Raw genomic sequence first — 15,991 nt, 5'->3', positions numbered from 1 at the left:
GCTCCCTTCACACTGCTCTGGGGAGGAGCTACAAAGTCGTTATACGGGAAGAAAAAGGAAAGTGGGGAGACACGCAAAAGACTGCAAAGGAGTAAACTTGACACATACATTTAGATTATATATATATATATATATATATATATATATATATATATATATATATATATATATATATATATATATATATATATATATATATATATATATATAAAAAGTCTGGCAGAAAGTTTTCGATGCCCAACTTTATAACCGGAAAATAATAAAAATATAACTTGATTTATTCATTTTCTCATTTATTTACTTGTCTATTATATATTCATTCATTCATTCATTCATAAAACCCAACATGTTTGCTCTTCCCCAAGAAAATCATTTATGCTCTATCTATATCTATCGGTCTATTTATTTAACTATATGATTTGATATGTAGCATGGACCGTGATAACAATGGACATCATCAATATTACGTCTTCAGTATGCATGGACAGGTGAGCGGCGTCAGGGCGGTGAGGTTAGCGCTGCGTGAGCATGAAGAGTCCGCGGCCACGCGTCCCAGAGTGTGTGGAGCTGCAAAGCTCAACGAGCCACTCAAGTCATTATTTAGGGCTGGTACAACGAGTCATGGCGGGGAGCAAACACGCAAAAATATAAGTAGTGCGACACGAATCTCAAGTAAACAAGCCTTGATAAACTTACTCGTGAGACTGGCGTAATGTTTGCCTTGACACTTCAAAACACCGCCAAGACTCTCCAGTCAAGTGAGTGTCGTTCTTTTACATGGAAAGTAGAAAATCTGCCCCAGGTAAGGACTTTTAACCATGATGAAACAGGAAGCATCGGAGCGACGTAGGCCGCCGCAGGACAGACTCAGCGGGCCATCTGCGTGGCAAGGATCGACGAGCAGCCCAGCAGCGGCTGTGCGATGCGGCGGCGGCTACAAAGATGCGTTGTTTTCTTACTTTGGGCCCTACTTTCACATGGTCCTCATATACGTAGGATATATATATATATATATATATATATATATATATATATATATATATATATATATATATATATATATATATATATATATATATATATATATATATATATATATATATATATATATATATATATATATATATATATATATATATATATATATATATATATATATATATATATATATATATATATATATATATATATATATATATATATATATATATATATATATATATATATATATATATATATATATATATATATATATATATATATATATATATATATATATATATATATATATGCGATGCAAAACGAGAACAAACTGACAAGACTTGAATGGGCGTCTTCGTCTTCACCGCAGCGCAGCCTCGACCACGCGGCCCAGCTCACCCCAGTGTTAACATTCACGCCCTACATGTGCGGGGAGGGTTTCTGAATAATGTTTTGAGATGCGATGGGAAAGTGCCGCCAGCTGTAGAAGCAAAGCCTCACCTTGCCCCAACAAGTAACCGTGACGGAGAATGCAACAAACAAAATTCATACACAATTATTACTATTATATGAATTCAAAATATGTAATCGCCAACGCAAAAGTTCATTGTGATTTCGTCGTATAATTTTTTTTTTTGTGAGAGAGAGAGAGAGAGAGAGAGAGAGAGAGAGAGAGAGAGAGAGAGAGAGAGAGAATGTGAGTGAGCAGGTGTCCATTAAATTACAGAAGACAAACAAAAACGTCATCAAGGAGAGGAATCACAGAGATCGCCTGAGTTGCCGGCAGAACAAACACAATTAAGAGGAGTAATTGGGTGCCGGCTCTTACGTATTAGCGGCCATAACTCCGACACGCCTTGGAGCCGCGCCGGACAAGCGACTGACGGGAGGCGACGTATTGCGCAAACCCTGAACACAAACCACCCCAAAATAACAACGCTGCCTCGCCGCGACTCTGATGCTGCTGTTACCTTTTTTTTATCGCTAAGGAGACTGACCGAAAGCTGAATAAAAGCAAAAAACCAACGCTCGCAAATATACTACTCGTGAGGGTAATAGACATGAGTTTGCAATCAGTACTTCTTACGTTTTTCCTTCTTTTTCTATCCTTTCCCTCCGCCTTTCCTTTTCCTCTTACTTTCCTCCCACTCTGACGCTCCCCTTACGAAAGAGTTTAAGTCATAGGAGGGAGTAAATAAGAGTTAATGGAAGGCTGATGATAATGGTGGGTTGAAGTGCAGTAGTGTGGCGCTGCTTCTACGCACTGTTGCTTGACTGGCTACTTCAGGTGCTACGATTACTTCCGCAGATAATGCTGATACTCCTGAGGCTGCAGCTGCTTTTGTTACTCCTGGTGATATTGTTTCCATTACTGTTACTCTTGCAGTTACTTCATCAGCTTCTACGCCTCTTACTGCTGAATGGATGAGTGTGTGTGAGACGTTACATTTTTATGCCCATTTATATCGCAAGCTGCGGTGGTGGCGGCATATCCTGAGCGGGGCGGCCCTTCAGCCCAGCAGCAGGACGCCTGTGCCGGCCGCCGTGTTTCTCTCCACTCCAAACCACAGTGAAGGCTAATACATGACATGCAAGGTGTGTGTGTGTGTGTGTGTGTGTGTGTGTGTGTGTGTGTGCTGGCGAGCAAGATTCTCCTTTTACCAGAGGGAAGGATGTAAACTTATATGCAGATGTGGAAGCAGATAAAATTTCAGATGCGGACGCAGGTGCGGATTTACGTGTGGATGCCAAAGATATAGGAATTGGCATGTTTCACTGCTCATTTTTATTTTATTATCTTCGTGAATACAGAGATAAATAAAAATCTTGGTGCAAGAAACATGGCCAAACTTGTGAGCCGCTGCCCGGTGCCAGCAGCCCGAGGGGAGCCCGGCACGGAGCAGCAGAGTAGTCTGAGGAGCATTACAAAACTCGAACATTAGCTGCCTCGCCGGTGCACCGCGTGACTGGCCCGGAACGGAATTGGCGCAGTGGTGAGTGGAATATTCTGGCCAAGATAATATCAAATCTTTGCGCCAGTTTCCGGCGATAAACTCTTCGTTCCTGGTTTTTATTTGCACCGCGAGATGCGGGATCAGCCGCCATAGTAATCTTCCTCCTCGGGGGGTCCATCAGACCGTCGCCGCAGCTGCCTCCACGCCCCGGGAAGCCCCGCCCTTGCGCAACATACTTCATTACCCACACCTGGACCTCGCAAGCTCGTCTCTTAGCACCGGTCTCAAACTATATATATATATATATATATATATATATATATATATATATATATATATATATATATATATATATATATATATATATATATATATTTCTTCCGGAAGCCGTTACCACGCCCTGACGTATACAAAGTCTTGCAGGTATTCATGCGGTTGAAAAAGGTGAATGATGATTGCCACTGTCTTGTTTTTACTATGCCTTTGACTATGTTTTACTGTCTTTGACGAATTTACGAGGTGCTGAAAATTGTGATTAACACGTATCCTCTCTCCACAGGAAACGAATCTTGAAGAGTGAGGAAAGCAAGTCAGTTTCGGGAAGGTGGGTCAAAAATGAAAAATTACCATGTCGAGCCTCGAACAAAACGAGTGACGCGCCGCCGGAGGGGACAGCCGCCTCAGCAGGTGTTGTGATGAAAGTGTTAGGAAGTAACGCGACAGTGAGGAAATGAGAAGGAAAATATTGCAGAGAAAACTTCAACGAAATTCAGAGGATTGCAAGGAAGAGAGCGCTGTGATGAGCGGGACGGTGCAGCACGGCGACAAAAAAATAAAATAAATAAATAAATAAATAAATAAAATAAATAAATAAAATAAATAAATAAATAAAAAAATTAAAAAATACATAAATAAAGATATAATGCATCTACTTGTGGAGAACGTGACCAGTGATGTGTGTGTGTGTGTGTGTGTGTGTGTGTGTGTGTGTGTGTGTGTGTACACGGCATCTTTTCTTCAAGTTAAAAGGCAAGAGCGGCATAAAACATTTAGAAAAATTACTATTTCTTAGTCTTAAATAATAATGCGCACTTTTTTTTATGTTTACTCCACCTGTAATACAGACCCTAACAAAATCCAAGCCCAACTCTATCCGTCATCACATCGGTACGGGTGCTCCCCAGTAACAAGTCCAGCAAACAGAGAGAGATTTCTTTTCTTTTTAATAAGTTGCAGTCAGCCACGTTTTTTTTTTTTTTTTTTTTTTTACATTTGGCTCATAATGCCGGTAGGCTTTGAAGGCGCCCTTTTGACCTGACCTAACTATATCCCAATCAGCCACCACATTTGTGCACTCAGTAAATTCATATATATGCTTCCTATTGCTATTTGAGAGAATGAGCTTTTTCTTTCTTTATTTTGGTTCTAAGTTGCTGCCTGTCATGTGTTTGAAGATACCCTTAATCTAACCTAACTACAATTCAAACAAGCATAATATATGTATACACAGCAAATACATTTATGGTTCTTTATAATGAGACTTTTTATATTACAAAATGCTCTTTTTTTGTTGAATTCTTACTACAAGTTGCTGCCTGTCATGTGTTTGTCAGTATCCTTATTTAACCTAATTATATCCCAAACAAGCATTTGTTTCACATAGGCTTCATCATTAATGGAACTTTCAATTTAACAAAGTGAGCTAATTCTTTCATAAATTTCACTTTAGTTAACCTAACCTAACTGTAAGTCAGTCATCATATTGATATAATCATTTTCTTTTACCCAGGTCTTTCACCCATTGTTATATACTTGTGCTGAGCAAGTCCAGAACACTGTAAGCCAAGCCAATCAGCCAAAAGACTTCCTGATTTGACTTGACATAATTCTGAACTAGAGTGCTAAGGGTATGTGAAATTTTTAAAGATAATCATTGTTATTGCTACATGCATGAACAGCCTATGTATACTGTGTCATCCAGTAAACCTCCATACACCTGTACTCTCTTGGCCCAGGAGACATGTCTCATAGGCATTGCCTCCTTGTGCAATGCCTTCAGAGCCATCACCAGAGCCTCCAGTGACTGTATCATTGGCAAAAACAAAGTCAGTGACCCTGATATTGGCAACAGATGCCCCACAATGACTTTGGTTCACAACACAGCCTCATACCCAGTTCATTCAAGAGATAAAAAGTGATGGGGCAGTGATGCAGGAGATTCCAGAGTGCTTTACAATGTGCTGAATCAAATGCCTCCTTGAAATCAACATTGGTTGCTAGCATCTCCTGTGGAATCTCAAATCAGTACTCCACCAGTATACAAAGCACTAAGATATTAGTATCAGTTTCAACTTACCAGCTGCAAACCTGGACATTTTAACACTGTGTAACTTCATCAGTTGGATATGAATCTGCCTGAGTAATAAATAGGAAAGCACTTTGCCTGGCACACTAAGCCGTGTAATACTGAGGTAGTTGTTGCAGTCCTGATGGTCTCCTTTATCTTTCCAGATATGGATGACCAGTGCCCTTTTTCAGTCAGGAGGAATGGTAACAGACTGTCATATAGCAATCAAAACCAAGTGCACCTCATGGATCGTAACCAAACTCCCAGCTTTGAGCAGCTTCACACAAATGTTACTAACATCAACTGGCTTCCCACCCATTACCCTTGCCACAGCCTCTGACCTCATGAGGAGAGGGTGGAGTTTTGTCACTGGGTACTGTGGGTAAGTCAGCATTCACAATTTTTCAGTTTTGTCACTGGGTAGGGCAGCATCCACAATTTTGGAGTTTTGTCAATGGGTGGGTCAGCATCCACAATTATTAATACAGTAGGTGGGAGCTGCCTCCTTGGATAGTCCATTATGAACAGCTACTCAAATTACTAAGCCTGTCCATGCCTTACAGGCTTTTTGGGAATTATTTTGCCCTTGAGCTGTTTTATTTAATGTAAAAGAAAATATGTGTGTATCAATCCTCATCACTAAATGTAAAAATACCCTCAATACTCAGGTCTTCTTATCATAAAATACTAGCTCCACATCAAGCTATTACAGCTTTAGATTGAAAATTTCCCGAGTCTCATGATGATTTTTTTTCAGTTGTAATCAATCCATGAAACTGGGTTGGTGCCGTTTTAACCACCAGTTCACTTTATTCCTCAAATCAAAGTCAACCTGCCCATCATTTCTCTCCCCATATTGTAAATGATGCTCATACTAAAGCTCATCAACACCTCTAATATTAATATCTTTTAACCTTATACCACACATTTTACACAAAAAGTAATGCCTGCACAATTTTGGCAAACAGGAAATGATCACTGGTTATCTGACACAATAATCATAACCTTCCAACAGCATTCTACTTCTGCTTAAGCCAAATATACTCTCAATGCCATTTTTCTTTCACTTTGAGCTCTTCTCCATCCTCTATCACATATTTTGTAGTCTATTGTCATCTGTATAAAATTCCTCCTACAGGACTCCTACACTAAAATTTTGCAGCATAATTTCAAGAACAAAGATGAATGAGGGAATTAATGTTGTATTATCTGCACAAATGTTTACAGAAACAACCACAGAATACAACTTTCTCACCTGGGTAGTCGAGTCCTACACCTTGCCACACCTACTGTAGCATGTCACTCCTCACTTCCATGATTCTTCATTGCCTACTTCATCCCACCTCTGCACAATCTGTCAAATACCTTTTATTTATCAACAAAAATAAATTATGCATCTTTCTTTCTACACAAAACATAAATACCTTGCATGCTATTTCCCTAACCAAACCATCCAGAGCCCTTCAGTAGCTAGCATTCCTTCCTTCCACCCCAATGAGAAAACAGTACTTATGACTCATTCAAATCCATCCCTGTCAAATACAGAGCAAGTGTTCTCTGCCTACCTGGTTTGTTTTTAAATTAATTGTGGAGATCAATTTCATTCTCAAACTAGTACTGACTCATAACTCATTCACTCCAACATCTCTCCCTGTCAGACCATGTCAAGAAGTGTCTGCCAATGCCTCATCATTGAGTGTAGCCTTGCATCTTCAGCTGTACCCCATATGACACACTTCACTCAGTCACACACATTCTTTTGTCTAGTAGTAGTGTCCGTCCCCATCCTAATCTAAACAATTATGTAAAGATCCAGTAAAGTAATTAGACTCTGTAGTCAGTTGTACACCATATATACATGGTCATTTGACCTGTGTCCTAGTTATTTTTTTTTTTCTGATGTGAAGCCTGAGTGTAGCTATCATCTCTTGAGATTTATGAATTGATTTTTATTTTCTATTGAGAACAGTGATATAAGGAACTAAATCTAGTGTCTATGTCATATACCACCTGCCTGTCCCAATCAATTACTGCCTAAATGACAATAAACTTGTTACAAACTAGACACTCCCTTTTCTCCAGCATATATAACCCTTATAGTGTACTTCCCAGTTAGTCTTACTTAATTACTTGGCTATATAATACTGTAACAACCTTTGGTAACCCAGATGTCACGCTGTAATACCCAGAGTTCCACTTCCCCAGCATCCACAAGACATCTGAATATCAAACACATGAGAAATAGATCCAGATTGGGAGAAGGGAAAACAAACATTTCCAATGCCAGGGATTGAACCTGCGAACAGCCAGACAGGAAGCCATTCCTCTACCATTCTGATAAAGTGGTACCTTCCTAGTCAAGTGGGCTTTTAGGAACCCACATCAGGAGGGTCACTACAACACTGGCAGGCCGTGGTGGGTGGCCAGTGTAAGAAGGTGGTGGTAATACCGAGGTCCTAGGTTTGAGTCCCACCACAACACGCAGACAGTTTTCAACCATCGCCAAGTGGCAGAAAATTACCCATATGCTGCCCAGATCTTCAATCAACCCTAACTTCAGCGACTTTGGACAACAGGAGCACCGCAGGGCAGTATGGGCCAAGTAAAATTCCAACATCATGGCAACCACTTAAAATAAAATTCACCTGTGCCACTATCGAGATAGCATTGTCCAAAAGGCCCAATATGAGAGCCTAGTAGCACTATAGGCATGAGACATTTTTTGTCTGCTGGCAATGAACTTGTTCAATAGGATTAATGACTTGTGACATGAACAGGAATAGCTAAAGGTATTGAGTGATGAAATTAAAAGATGGGAAATACAGTATATACTATACCTAAACAAAGGAGGCTCTCCAAGGTATCAATTTTTTTATGGTATACAACAGACTACAGAATTGTTGAGTGCATGGCCCACTGACGTTGGACACACCCTGCCACTTCACCAATCCAACGCGGGTGGGTGAGGCTCGTAGCCATGGTAGGCAATCCACCTAGTCCCTGACCCGAAAACTGGGGTTGCCTACAAGAAGGGCATCCTAGGTAAAAAGTGTCTCATTCCAAATCAAGATGAACGATGACATTTTCACCAACCCGTCCAATCCCACAAGGGAAAATAAGGACGAAAAACAAAGAAGTAAAACATGCTAGTGCATGGACAGACTGAATGAGTGGAATAATAACAAGTTTCCCCAACAGCCTGTTTGTTCCTGAGAAGCAGCAATAACATCCATACATATCATTAAATCAGTCAATTGCTGAACCCCCTTTTAAAAAAAAATTATATTTAAATTCTCCTCTATCATGAAAGCCTTGGAAACTGTCATACCCTTCCCATGATGAAGCTTTATCGTCAAGTGATCCCATTCCCTACGTAATGGCAGGGAGTCAGGAGGATGGGTGGCCACTCTGACAAGCAGTATATGCAAAAAAAAAGTTTGAGTGGAGGCCCAGATCCTAACTCAATAATTCTTTACTGTAGAAGCTGCATCCCTTTTACTTGTCTTCTATAACACTTATGGCAGTATACAGTCATGTGTCCCTAATCCCCATGTCTAATATTTTTTCCATACAAATCATAGGATTGATCCACACATTACCACTCTGAACTATCACACATTCCCCCAAGCTGGTTGGTGGCATTAAACAGTAATGTAGAAAAGTTTTATCAAACCCCTTCATAAGTCAGCAATCTTTCATATCAGGATGGGCCCCGAAGCCTTAATGGACACAAAACCATCATTGAGCTAAGTAATTACTTATGATACACTGCCAGCAAAGACACAATATTTGGCAACTTTTATTCATCCAAAAATACTGGAAGGCCTCTGCATGCAGGAAAAAAAATCTCCTTGTGACAGCTAATACTTATTAAAATTTGGCTGATAATTAATAATAAAAGGATAATGTTAACCCACTCTTCTATCCAGACCATTTCACAATAAAATTAATGAAAACTTTATAATTATGAGTGAGAAATTGTATTGCAAATTTGTATAAAGTTTATATTACCTTGAAAATATACTAGACAAAATACCAAATTTGAACCTTAATTTTTTAATCTATTCAAGCAACTATCCTGGTTCACTTAATATTGTCATACTATTGGCATATGAAGTACTGACAAGTGGCCTTTTTATGAATATATATATCATGACAGATTTTTCAAGATGAGTGAAATTATTGCACAGAAAATATCTTCACTGCACTGTGACCAGCTAAAACGAACTTTTCCTCATTACCATAGGTATGTATTAATGTAGCTAACAGTACATTTCCCTTATGCAAACTCAATATGAAACATGAGTGCACTAAAACCATCTAAAAGGATCACTGATCAATAATGTATTACAAACACCTGAAAAAACAAATTTTCCAGTTAGCAATAAGATCTACTTTATAACTCTGAAAGTGGTTATTTTTCTACCCCATATATATCATTATACTTAATATCACATTCATGACATTATACAAACATTCAGTAAAACATACATAAACTATGACAATACTGATCTTTACCAATTTCAGATTACTGTATTTCAATTATAATTTTTACACGAACTGCTGTCCTTTTAGTATGAAATATTATGCAAGCTATCCTTCGGTACAGTTAGGCTGCCACAGACACTGCTTCATTCTAACTACTAACCTCTTACTGTATATTCAAGTATCTACAAGTTACAGCTATAGACATGTCAACTAGAAGAGCAGAATAAATAAATAATAGAATTAAGAATTAACAATTAACAAGGAGATACATAGATGAAATCAATCACCTTAATTTATTGTCACAACATTCTCCACTTTTACATCAGAGTGAGTGCGAGACTCCCTCTACTTGTAGCCACTCAGCTGCTGGGGCTGAGGCCCAAACAGATTGGTGCTGTGTTTGTTGGCTGCTCTGGACGGTGCAAAGCCCAACAATTTCTGAATATTCTGAAATAAAAGACATTAAATGTAAATGATGATCGAGTTATAAATTCATTGTCTTAATTTTATGTATAAATATACATGCTTAATGCCAGATGGCCTCCTCCACTCAGTATTGTCTTTTTTAGAAACAAATAATCGGGAAAAGTTATTGAAGAACTTGTATTACAGCAAGGTATTAATGTTGATGGGAGGGATATAGGCCAAAAAAAGACAGGTTGATTACACCCCAGCCAGGATTCGAGCCACAGGCGTTGCACCTGACACCACCTCAGATTCACTAAAGATAAAAGTGAGAGACCCACCCTGTCTCTCACCCAACCTCAACTTGGTAGGGAGGTGACTCCGTCTTTAATTGAGCCCCGGCCCTGTGTCTCTACTCTGGCCTCTCCTGCCTGACTCACTGTATGTATAAATGCATTACAATGTCAAACAAATAAAGTTTTTTTGTCAATATGACATTATTTGTGAGATCCTACAAGTTATTTTTGAAACAGCAAAACCTGTCAGTAAAAATAGTAACATATTGCCACTTGATTAGTTATAAACAAACAGAACCCCTCTTTACCTGTGCAACCTTTATCAACCAGCCCAAGGCTTGTGCAGCTGGGTGAGCAGTGTGCCAACTGCTGTGTCACAAACCCAAGCATCGGCAGCTGTTGGTACTGAGCCAGTGAGGGCTTGCCACCCTGAGAGCTCCAGCATCTGGCTTCTATCAGTACTTGTTACTGGTATTACCAGTGCCAAAGGCTTTAAGTATTGGTACTCATGGTATCAAAATTAACAGTACCTGCCCATCCTTACAATTACTCTCCTTCTCTCTCCCCAGCTCACCTGTCTGATGCTCATGGTACACAGGATGTAGAGGAAGATGAATGAACAATCTGTGTAGTCATCCCCAAGCAGATTGCGGTGACTGAGGCCCTGCAGCCATGAGATAGGGATGAAGGGCAACTTGGCCACCACCCGCCCATCAAAGCTGTTTCAAAAGAGAAGACGCCAAAATTAAAAAATAATCAGTGGTCACCACAAGAAACTATCTTCATGAAAATAACACTAGAACAGAGGAACATAGGATGAATTCCTTTGCATACTTCAAAAATTAACTTCCTACATGATAAAATTACAGTCAATATGAGGTTATGTTACTCTCTCCCCTACAGAATATATAACAAAAATGAAATATGATGAGAAACTAGATTTAAGGGAATCTTCTTGGTGTTTAGCATGTGACGCAAAACTGTAATGGAATTCAAACATAAATGAAACCTACTCTCTACAGATTCACTATCCCTATCTAGAGTGAGTCACAAGCTTCATTCCCAACTCAAACACTGCACATGGGATAATAGTACACAACAGTTATATGACTGAAAACATGAGATTGTAGTTAAAGCATTCAAAATAAAACTGAATGTGAAGACATACTTGACTAAACTAATGTAAATAAACTCATTACTTCAGCTATCACAATAAACTCTGTTACACACTACCATACATAAATCTGATTGACAAGCAAACATTTTCACCATATGGAAATTTCACTAAATAAAATGTAAGGTTTGCTATGATATTATAAAGACTGGTAATTAAATCACAGACAATCAAAGGAGAGTTACAGATTTTACTTACATGGAGTTGAACATGGATAGCAGTGCAGTGAAGGCAAAACCAATAGCAAACATACTCTTCATTTTGACCAGGGACAAATCCCTATTGCTGTTCTTGAGTCGCTCTTCTTCCCTCTCTATTTTTCGTTTTTGCTGTCGATCTATGCTGTCTCCATGCGCTTCCTTCTTTTTCTCCACTGTTATGCAACAAAAACATTATATTAATAAAACTTTATAGTTGAGACACTTTCTCAAAGAATTTTTTAAAGAAATAGTAGGAGTAAAGAGAAAAACTTACATCGCTTGCATTGTCGCTCCACTTCTGCCTTTAGCTTTTGATACTTTTCTGTGCGATACACGAGCAGCCAGGTTAGACCTGAGGGGGAAAAAGAAAGGTGCATCAGTTATGCAAACATAACATAGCCTGACCTGTGATCTGCTGCCTAAATGTGATACACTGAAATATATTCATATCAAATTTCTATCATACATATGAGGAGGCAGTGGCTGAGTGGTTAGCGTACTGGAGAATGCGGGTTCGCGTCCCACCTGCCGCCACAAGCTGAGATCTTTCAGTCACCGCTGAGTGGCCTAAGAATACCAATATGCTGTCTTAAAGACCATCTATCAACCTGGACTCTGGATATAAGAGAAACTGCATTAACACAGTGAAAATATCCCACAATGAACACCACTGAGTGCCAGGGATCGAACCCGAGCCTTCTGAGTAGAAGTCAGGGCAGCAAACCAACTACGTCACTGATAAACTAAAAGGTCACCGTGCCAAAGCCACTTCTGCGGCCAATACCTGACGCCCCAGTCCCGCACTGTGGACATGAAGGTGACCCCACTCACACTCATGACTGTCAGAAATGCTTTTAATCAACCCCTTATGCCACATACGGTGTATATATAAATTAGAGAAACTACATTAGCTCATCGGTGGCATAGTTCATTTGCTGCCCTGACTTCTACTTAGAAGGCTCAGGTTCGATACCTGGCACTCAGTGGTGTTCATTATGGACCTAGGTTCTCTCCCTAAAGAGAGGATCAAAGATGAGCTCTGAGGGGCAGCATGAGCCAAGCAAGATGAAACCACTATTAACCCTTTCACTTCAGTGACGCCGACGTCGGTGTCCGACGGCGTCACCGTATGGAAAGGGATAATCCTCTTCTAAACCTCTTAATCCGTTTCCATTTCCTCTTCTAAACCTCTTAAGAGGAAATGGAAGAGGATTAAGAAGAATTTAGAGGAGGATTGAAAGGCTTAGAAGAGGATTAATCTTCTTCCATTTCCTCTTGACTCTTTCCATACCGTGACGCCGATGTCTGCGTCACGGATGGAAAGGGTTAACAATTGCCTGAGCTGGGGCTGGGGCTGACCATAAGGCCCCACCAAGAAGGTTAATGGAGCTAAAGGCAGAAATGTAGAAAAAAAAGTGACATCCAACTGAATGGTATCGAGATATTATTTCATGCTGAAATGATGAAGAAACTTTCTGGTTAATTTGGTCATAAACTCTTTAGGCCGTATGTTGTTTCTGCTATTAAAAGATGCAGCAGTTTGCCAGTTTAAACATTACGGCCTAAATGACTCGCAGCCGAAACAACCAAAGGATCAAGGGTGAAAATAAAAGCTCTTCAACTATAATATGAAGGCACACATGGTTAGAAAATTACTTAACCTAATCTTAGGAGACCTGTCATAACGATGCATTAGAGGTAGTCAGGGCAGCAGCTGTGGTCTGGGGTGTAACAGTTAGGTTTGGTTGTGTCAGGATAGTTTCCAACCATATGTGCCTTTACAATATGGCTAAAGGACATATATTTTATACCATTAACCATAATATAAAGGCATATATAAAATTTTGAGATGGCAGAGCTAAACTACACATTTACCAGTGGTAACCACCAAATTAAGTTGGTTGTACTTTTAGATAAATGCAAACAGAACAGCCTTAATAACAATTGTGGAGTGTTGGTCCCCTGATAGCTTGCCTTGCCCGTCCTGGCCCTGGCCGGCACACAGCTCAACAGGGTCACATGGCAGTCTGGACTCCTCACTCTCCTCAAAACTAAGCTCATAAAATACCGAATTAATAACCTAGTAAAGGATTTGCTGTTTACTGCCAAATCTGACGCAGCTGTTGCACCATTACAATATAAGAGCGTCTAGAATTGACATCAGAAAACTAGTGGATCGGGTTGGGTCATGGCTCGTCTCTGCCCCTCCGGCCCCTCAACCCTAGGCGGCGGTGGTGCCCCCGAGACGCGGCCTCACCCTCGCCGAAGAGCGCCGTGCAGATGGAGATGAACACGATGAAGAGGGTGTCGGCCCACATTGTAGAAGAGGAGGAAGAAAAAGAGAAGCCCGTCAGGAGCTACTGGGTGCCTGGCTGATGGTGACGATGATCTGATGACGATGACGAGCGCCTTGGTAACGGGGACAGAAAACATTTTTAACAGAGCTAAACTATAAGCTAACCAGCCTAACCTGACTTAACTATACTTTTCTATCTCCAACACAGTGCCGTAAAAAAAGCACACATTCTTGAACAAATCCTAGAAACAGATTATCATTGCTTATTTTTTCTTTGGACACTAAGCTGCATTGATGATGTTACTCTCTTTATGACAAACATGTCTATTTTTAGCATATAGCCACTTAAAAGATTGTGTAACCTATAGCTGCCTTAATATATGGTTTTCTGATCTGGATTCAACAGGACGCCTGCAAGAGGCAAAGCGACAGATCAAAACAAAGCGTGCGCGCGCGCACACACACACACACATATGTGTATACCTATGGAAGATTAAAAGACGCAATAAATAGTAATATTGTAATACTAATGCCACATAATTTATAAACCCAAGTCATAACAAGGGGGCTTGGTGTGGCCTGTATATCTCCCACAATTCTGTTGGGAAATACTTCTATTTGACATCTTTACTGCCTTCAGAACCATTTCTGCAACATCATCTTATCTTATTATATGCTCCTTACTCATTATGGGAGGCGCTATTGGGTTGTATACTCAAAATAAAGTCGGAGGAGATGCTGATCGAGTGTAACCGCGTGAAAGCCGGACTGCGGGTGTCGTCTGCTACAATCCACCGCGGGCTGGATGGATCTCCTTGGGCTGGATCAGGCAGATCAACACGGTTTCTCCAGCCAGATCAGTGATCTAAAACGCATCCTTGTGAACAGAAGACGCTTTAAGGTCAGGACGGGTCGCTGGAGCCCAGTGTCTCTGCCCTGCCGCGCCCCCCCTCCCCCCAACTCACCGGAGGGTAAATGCCATTGTTGTTATTATCGGTATTTATCTACTTTAACACCCGTCGTATTAATGACCTTTACACATTTTTTTCCTTATAGATCTTATCGCACAGTTCATTTTCGGTTTAACCATTTCTTGCGGAATGGGCTAAATGAGGGGGTTCAATGGGTGTGAAGCGCCGTCCCCCATTAGAAGGGGACGTTAGGTGTTATTATTTAAATTTATTATCATTATTATTATTATTATTATTATTATTATTATTATTATTATTATTATTATTATTATTATTATTATTATCATTATTCATTATTATTTATTATCATTCTCTTATTCATTAGGTATAATGTTAGTTTTAAAGCGTTTACCAAAGAGCACTCCTTATATCACAAAAGCTGGGCCGGGATATAGCCTACTATTTTTTTAAAGTTTTAGGTTGTGAAAATTGCACATAATCGCTGAAAAGCTGAAAATAGCACTAGTCGCTCCGCGCGTCCGAAAATACGGTGTGCATTGCCCCCCAAAAAAGAATGCCATCTTAGAAAGTTTTTTGAAAATGTTTTGCTTCATAAGATTACCAGGCATCTATAAGAAAAATAGGTGATGATAAAAAAAGGCTTACGTATGATTGTCTCGCCGTCAAATAATTTCTAGGCACCCACACCTTGTCACACCACACCATCCCTGACACTCTTATGCGGGGACGCCACGTGAGCCCAAGAAACGAAGGAAAAGGAAAACGAGGAAAATTAATAAATATGGGAGAAATGACAATTAAAAAAAATGTGAGAGAAATGAAAATGAAAAAAATGTGAGGGAAACGAAAATGAAAAAAGAAGTGAGAAATGAAAATGAAAAAAATGTGAGGAAATGAAAAAAAAAATGTGAGAAATG

At 39.8% G+C, this 15,991-nt stretch overlaps 2 protein-coding genes across 2 annotated transcripts in view; both read right to left on the bottom strand.

Moving 5' to 3' along the window:
• LOC126999883 (putative uncharacterized protein DDB_G0277255) overlaps positions 1 to 8,925 on the bottom strand; it is a 128,400-nt gene extending 119,475 nt beyond the window's left edge. The window contains exon 1 of the mRNA XM_050863006.1: positions 6,539 to 8,925. The gene's annotated coding sequence lies outside the window, so the exon portion shown is untranslated. The remainder of the gene's footprint in view (positions 1 to 6,538) is intronic.
• Positions 8,926 to 10,050: 1,125 nt separating this feature from the next.
• Positions 10,051 to 14,267, bottom strand: LOC126999884 (calcium load-activated calcium channel-like). Its single transcript, XM_050863009.1, has 5 exons — positions 14,104 to 14,267; positions 12,121 to 12,198; positions 11,845 to 12,019; positions 11,047 to 11,191; positions 10,051 to 10,218 (listed from the first exon to the last, which is right to left on the bottom strand). Exons 1-5 carry the CDS (start codon positions 14,162 to 14,164, stop codon positions 10,117 to 10,119), a joined length of 561 nt encoding a protein of 186 aa, XP_050718966.1. The 5' UTR covers positions 14,165 to 14,267; the 3' UTR covers positions 10,051 to 10,116.
• Positions 14,268 to 15,991: the final 1,724 nt, after the last annotated feature.

Source organism: Eriocheir sinensis, chromosome 17, assembly GCF_024679095.1.
Source record: "Eriocheir sinensis breed Jianghai 21 chromosome 17, ASM2467909v1, whole genome shotgun sequence".
Taxonomy (NCBI): Eukaryota; Metazoa; Arthropoda; class Malacostraca; order Decapoda; family Varunidae; genus Eriocheir; species Eriocheir sinensis.
The sequence above is the reverse complement of the archived record's forward strand: the minus strand, read 5'-3'. Positions and strand labels throughout refer to the sequence as shown.

Bases quoted from the DNA above. Each gene is read 5' to 3' on its own strand.
- LOC126999884 (XM_050863009.1), bottom strand. From the start codon at position 14,164: ATGTGGGCCGACACCCTCTTCATCGTGTTCATCTCCATCTGCACGGCG. The intron at 12,199-14,103 runs GTGAGGCCGCGT...TTTCCCCCTCAG, and splicing joins CACGGCGCTCTTCGGCGAGG to GTCTAACCTGGCTGCTCGTG. The intron at 11,192-11,844 runs GTAAGTAAAATC...CTTTTGAAACAG, and splicing joins CTATCCATGTTCAACTCCAT to CTTTGATGGGCGGGTGGTGG.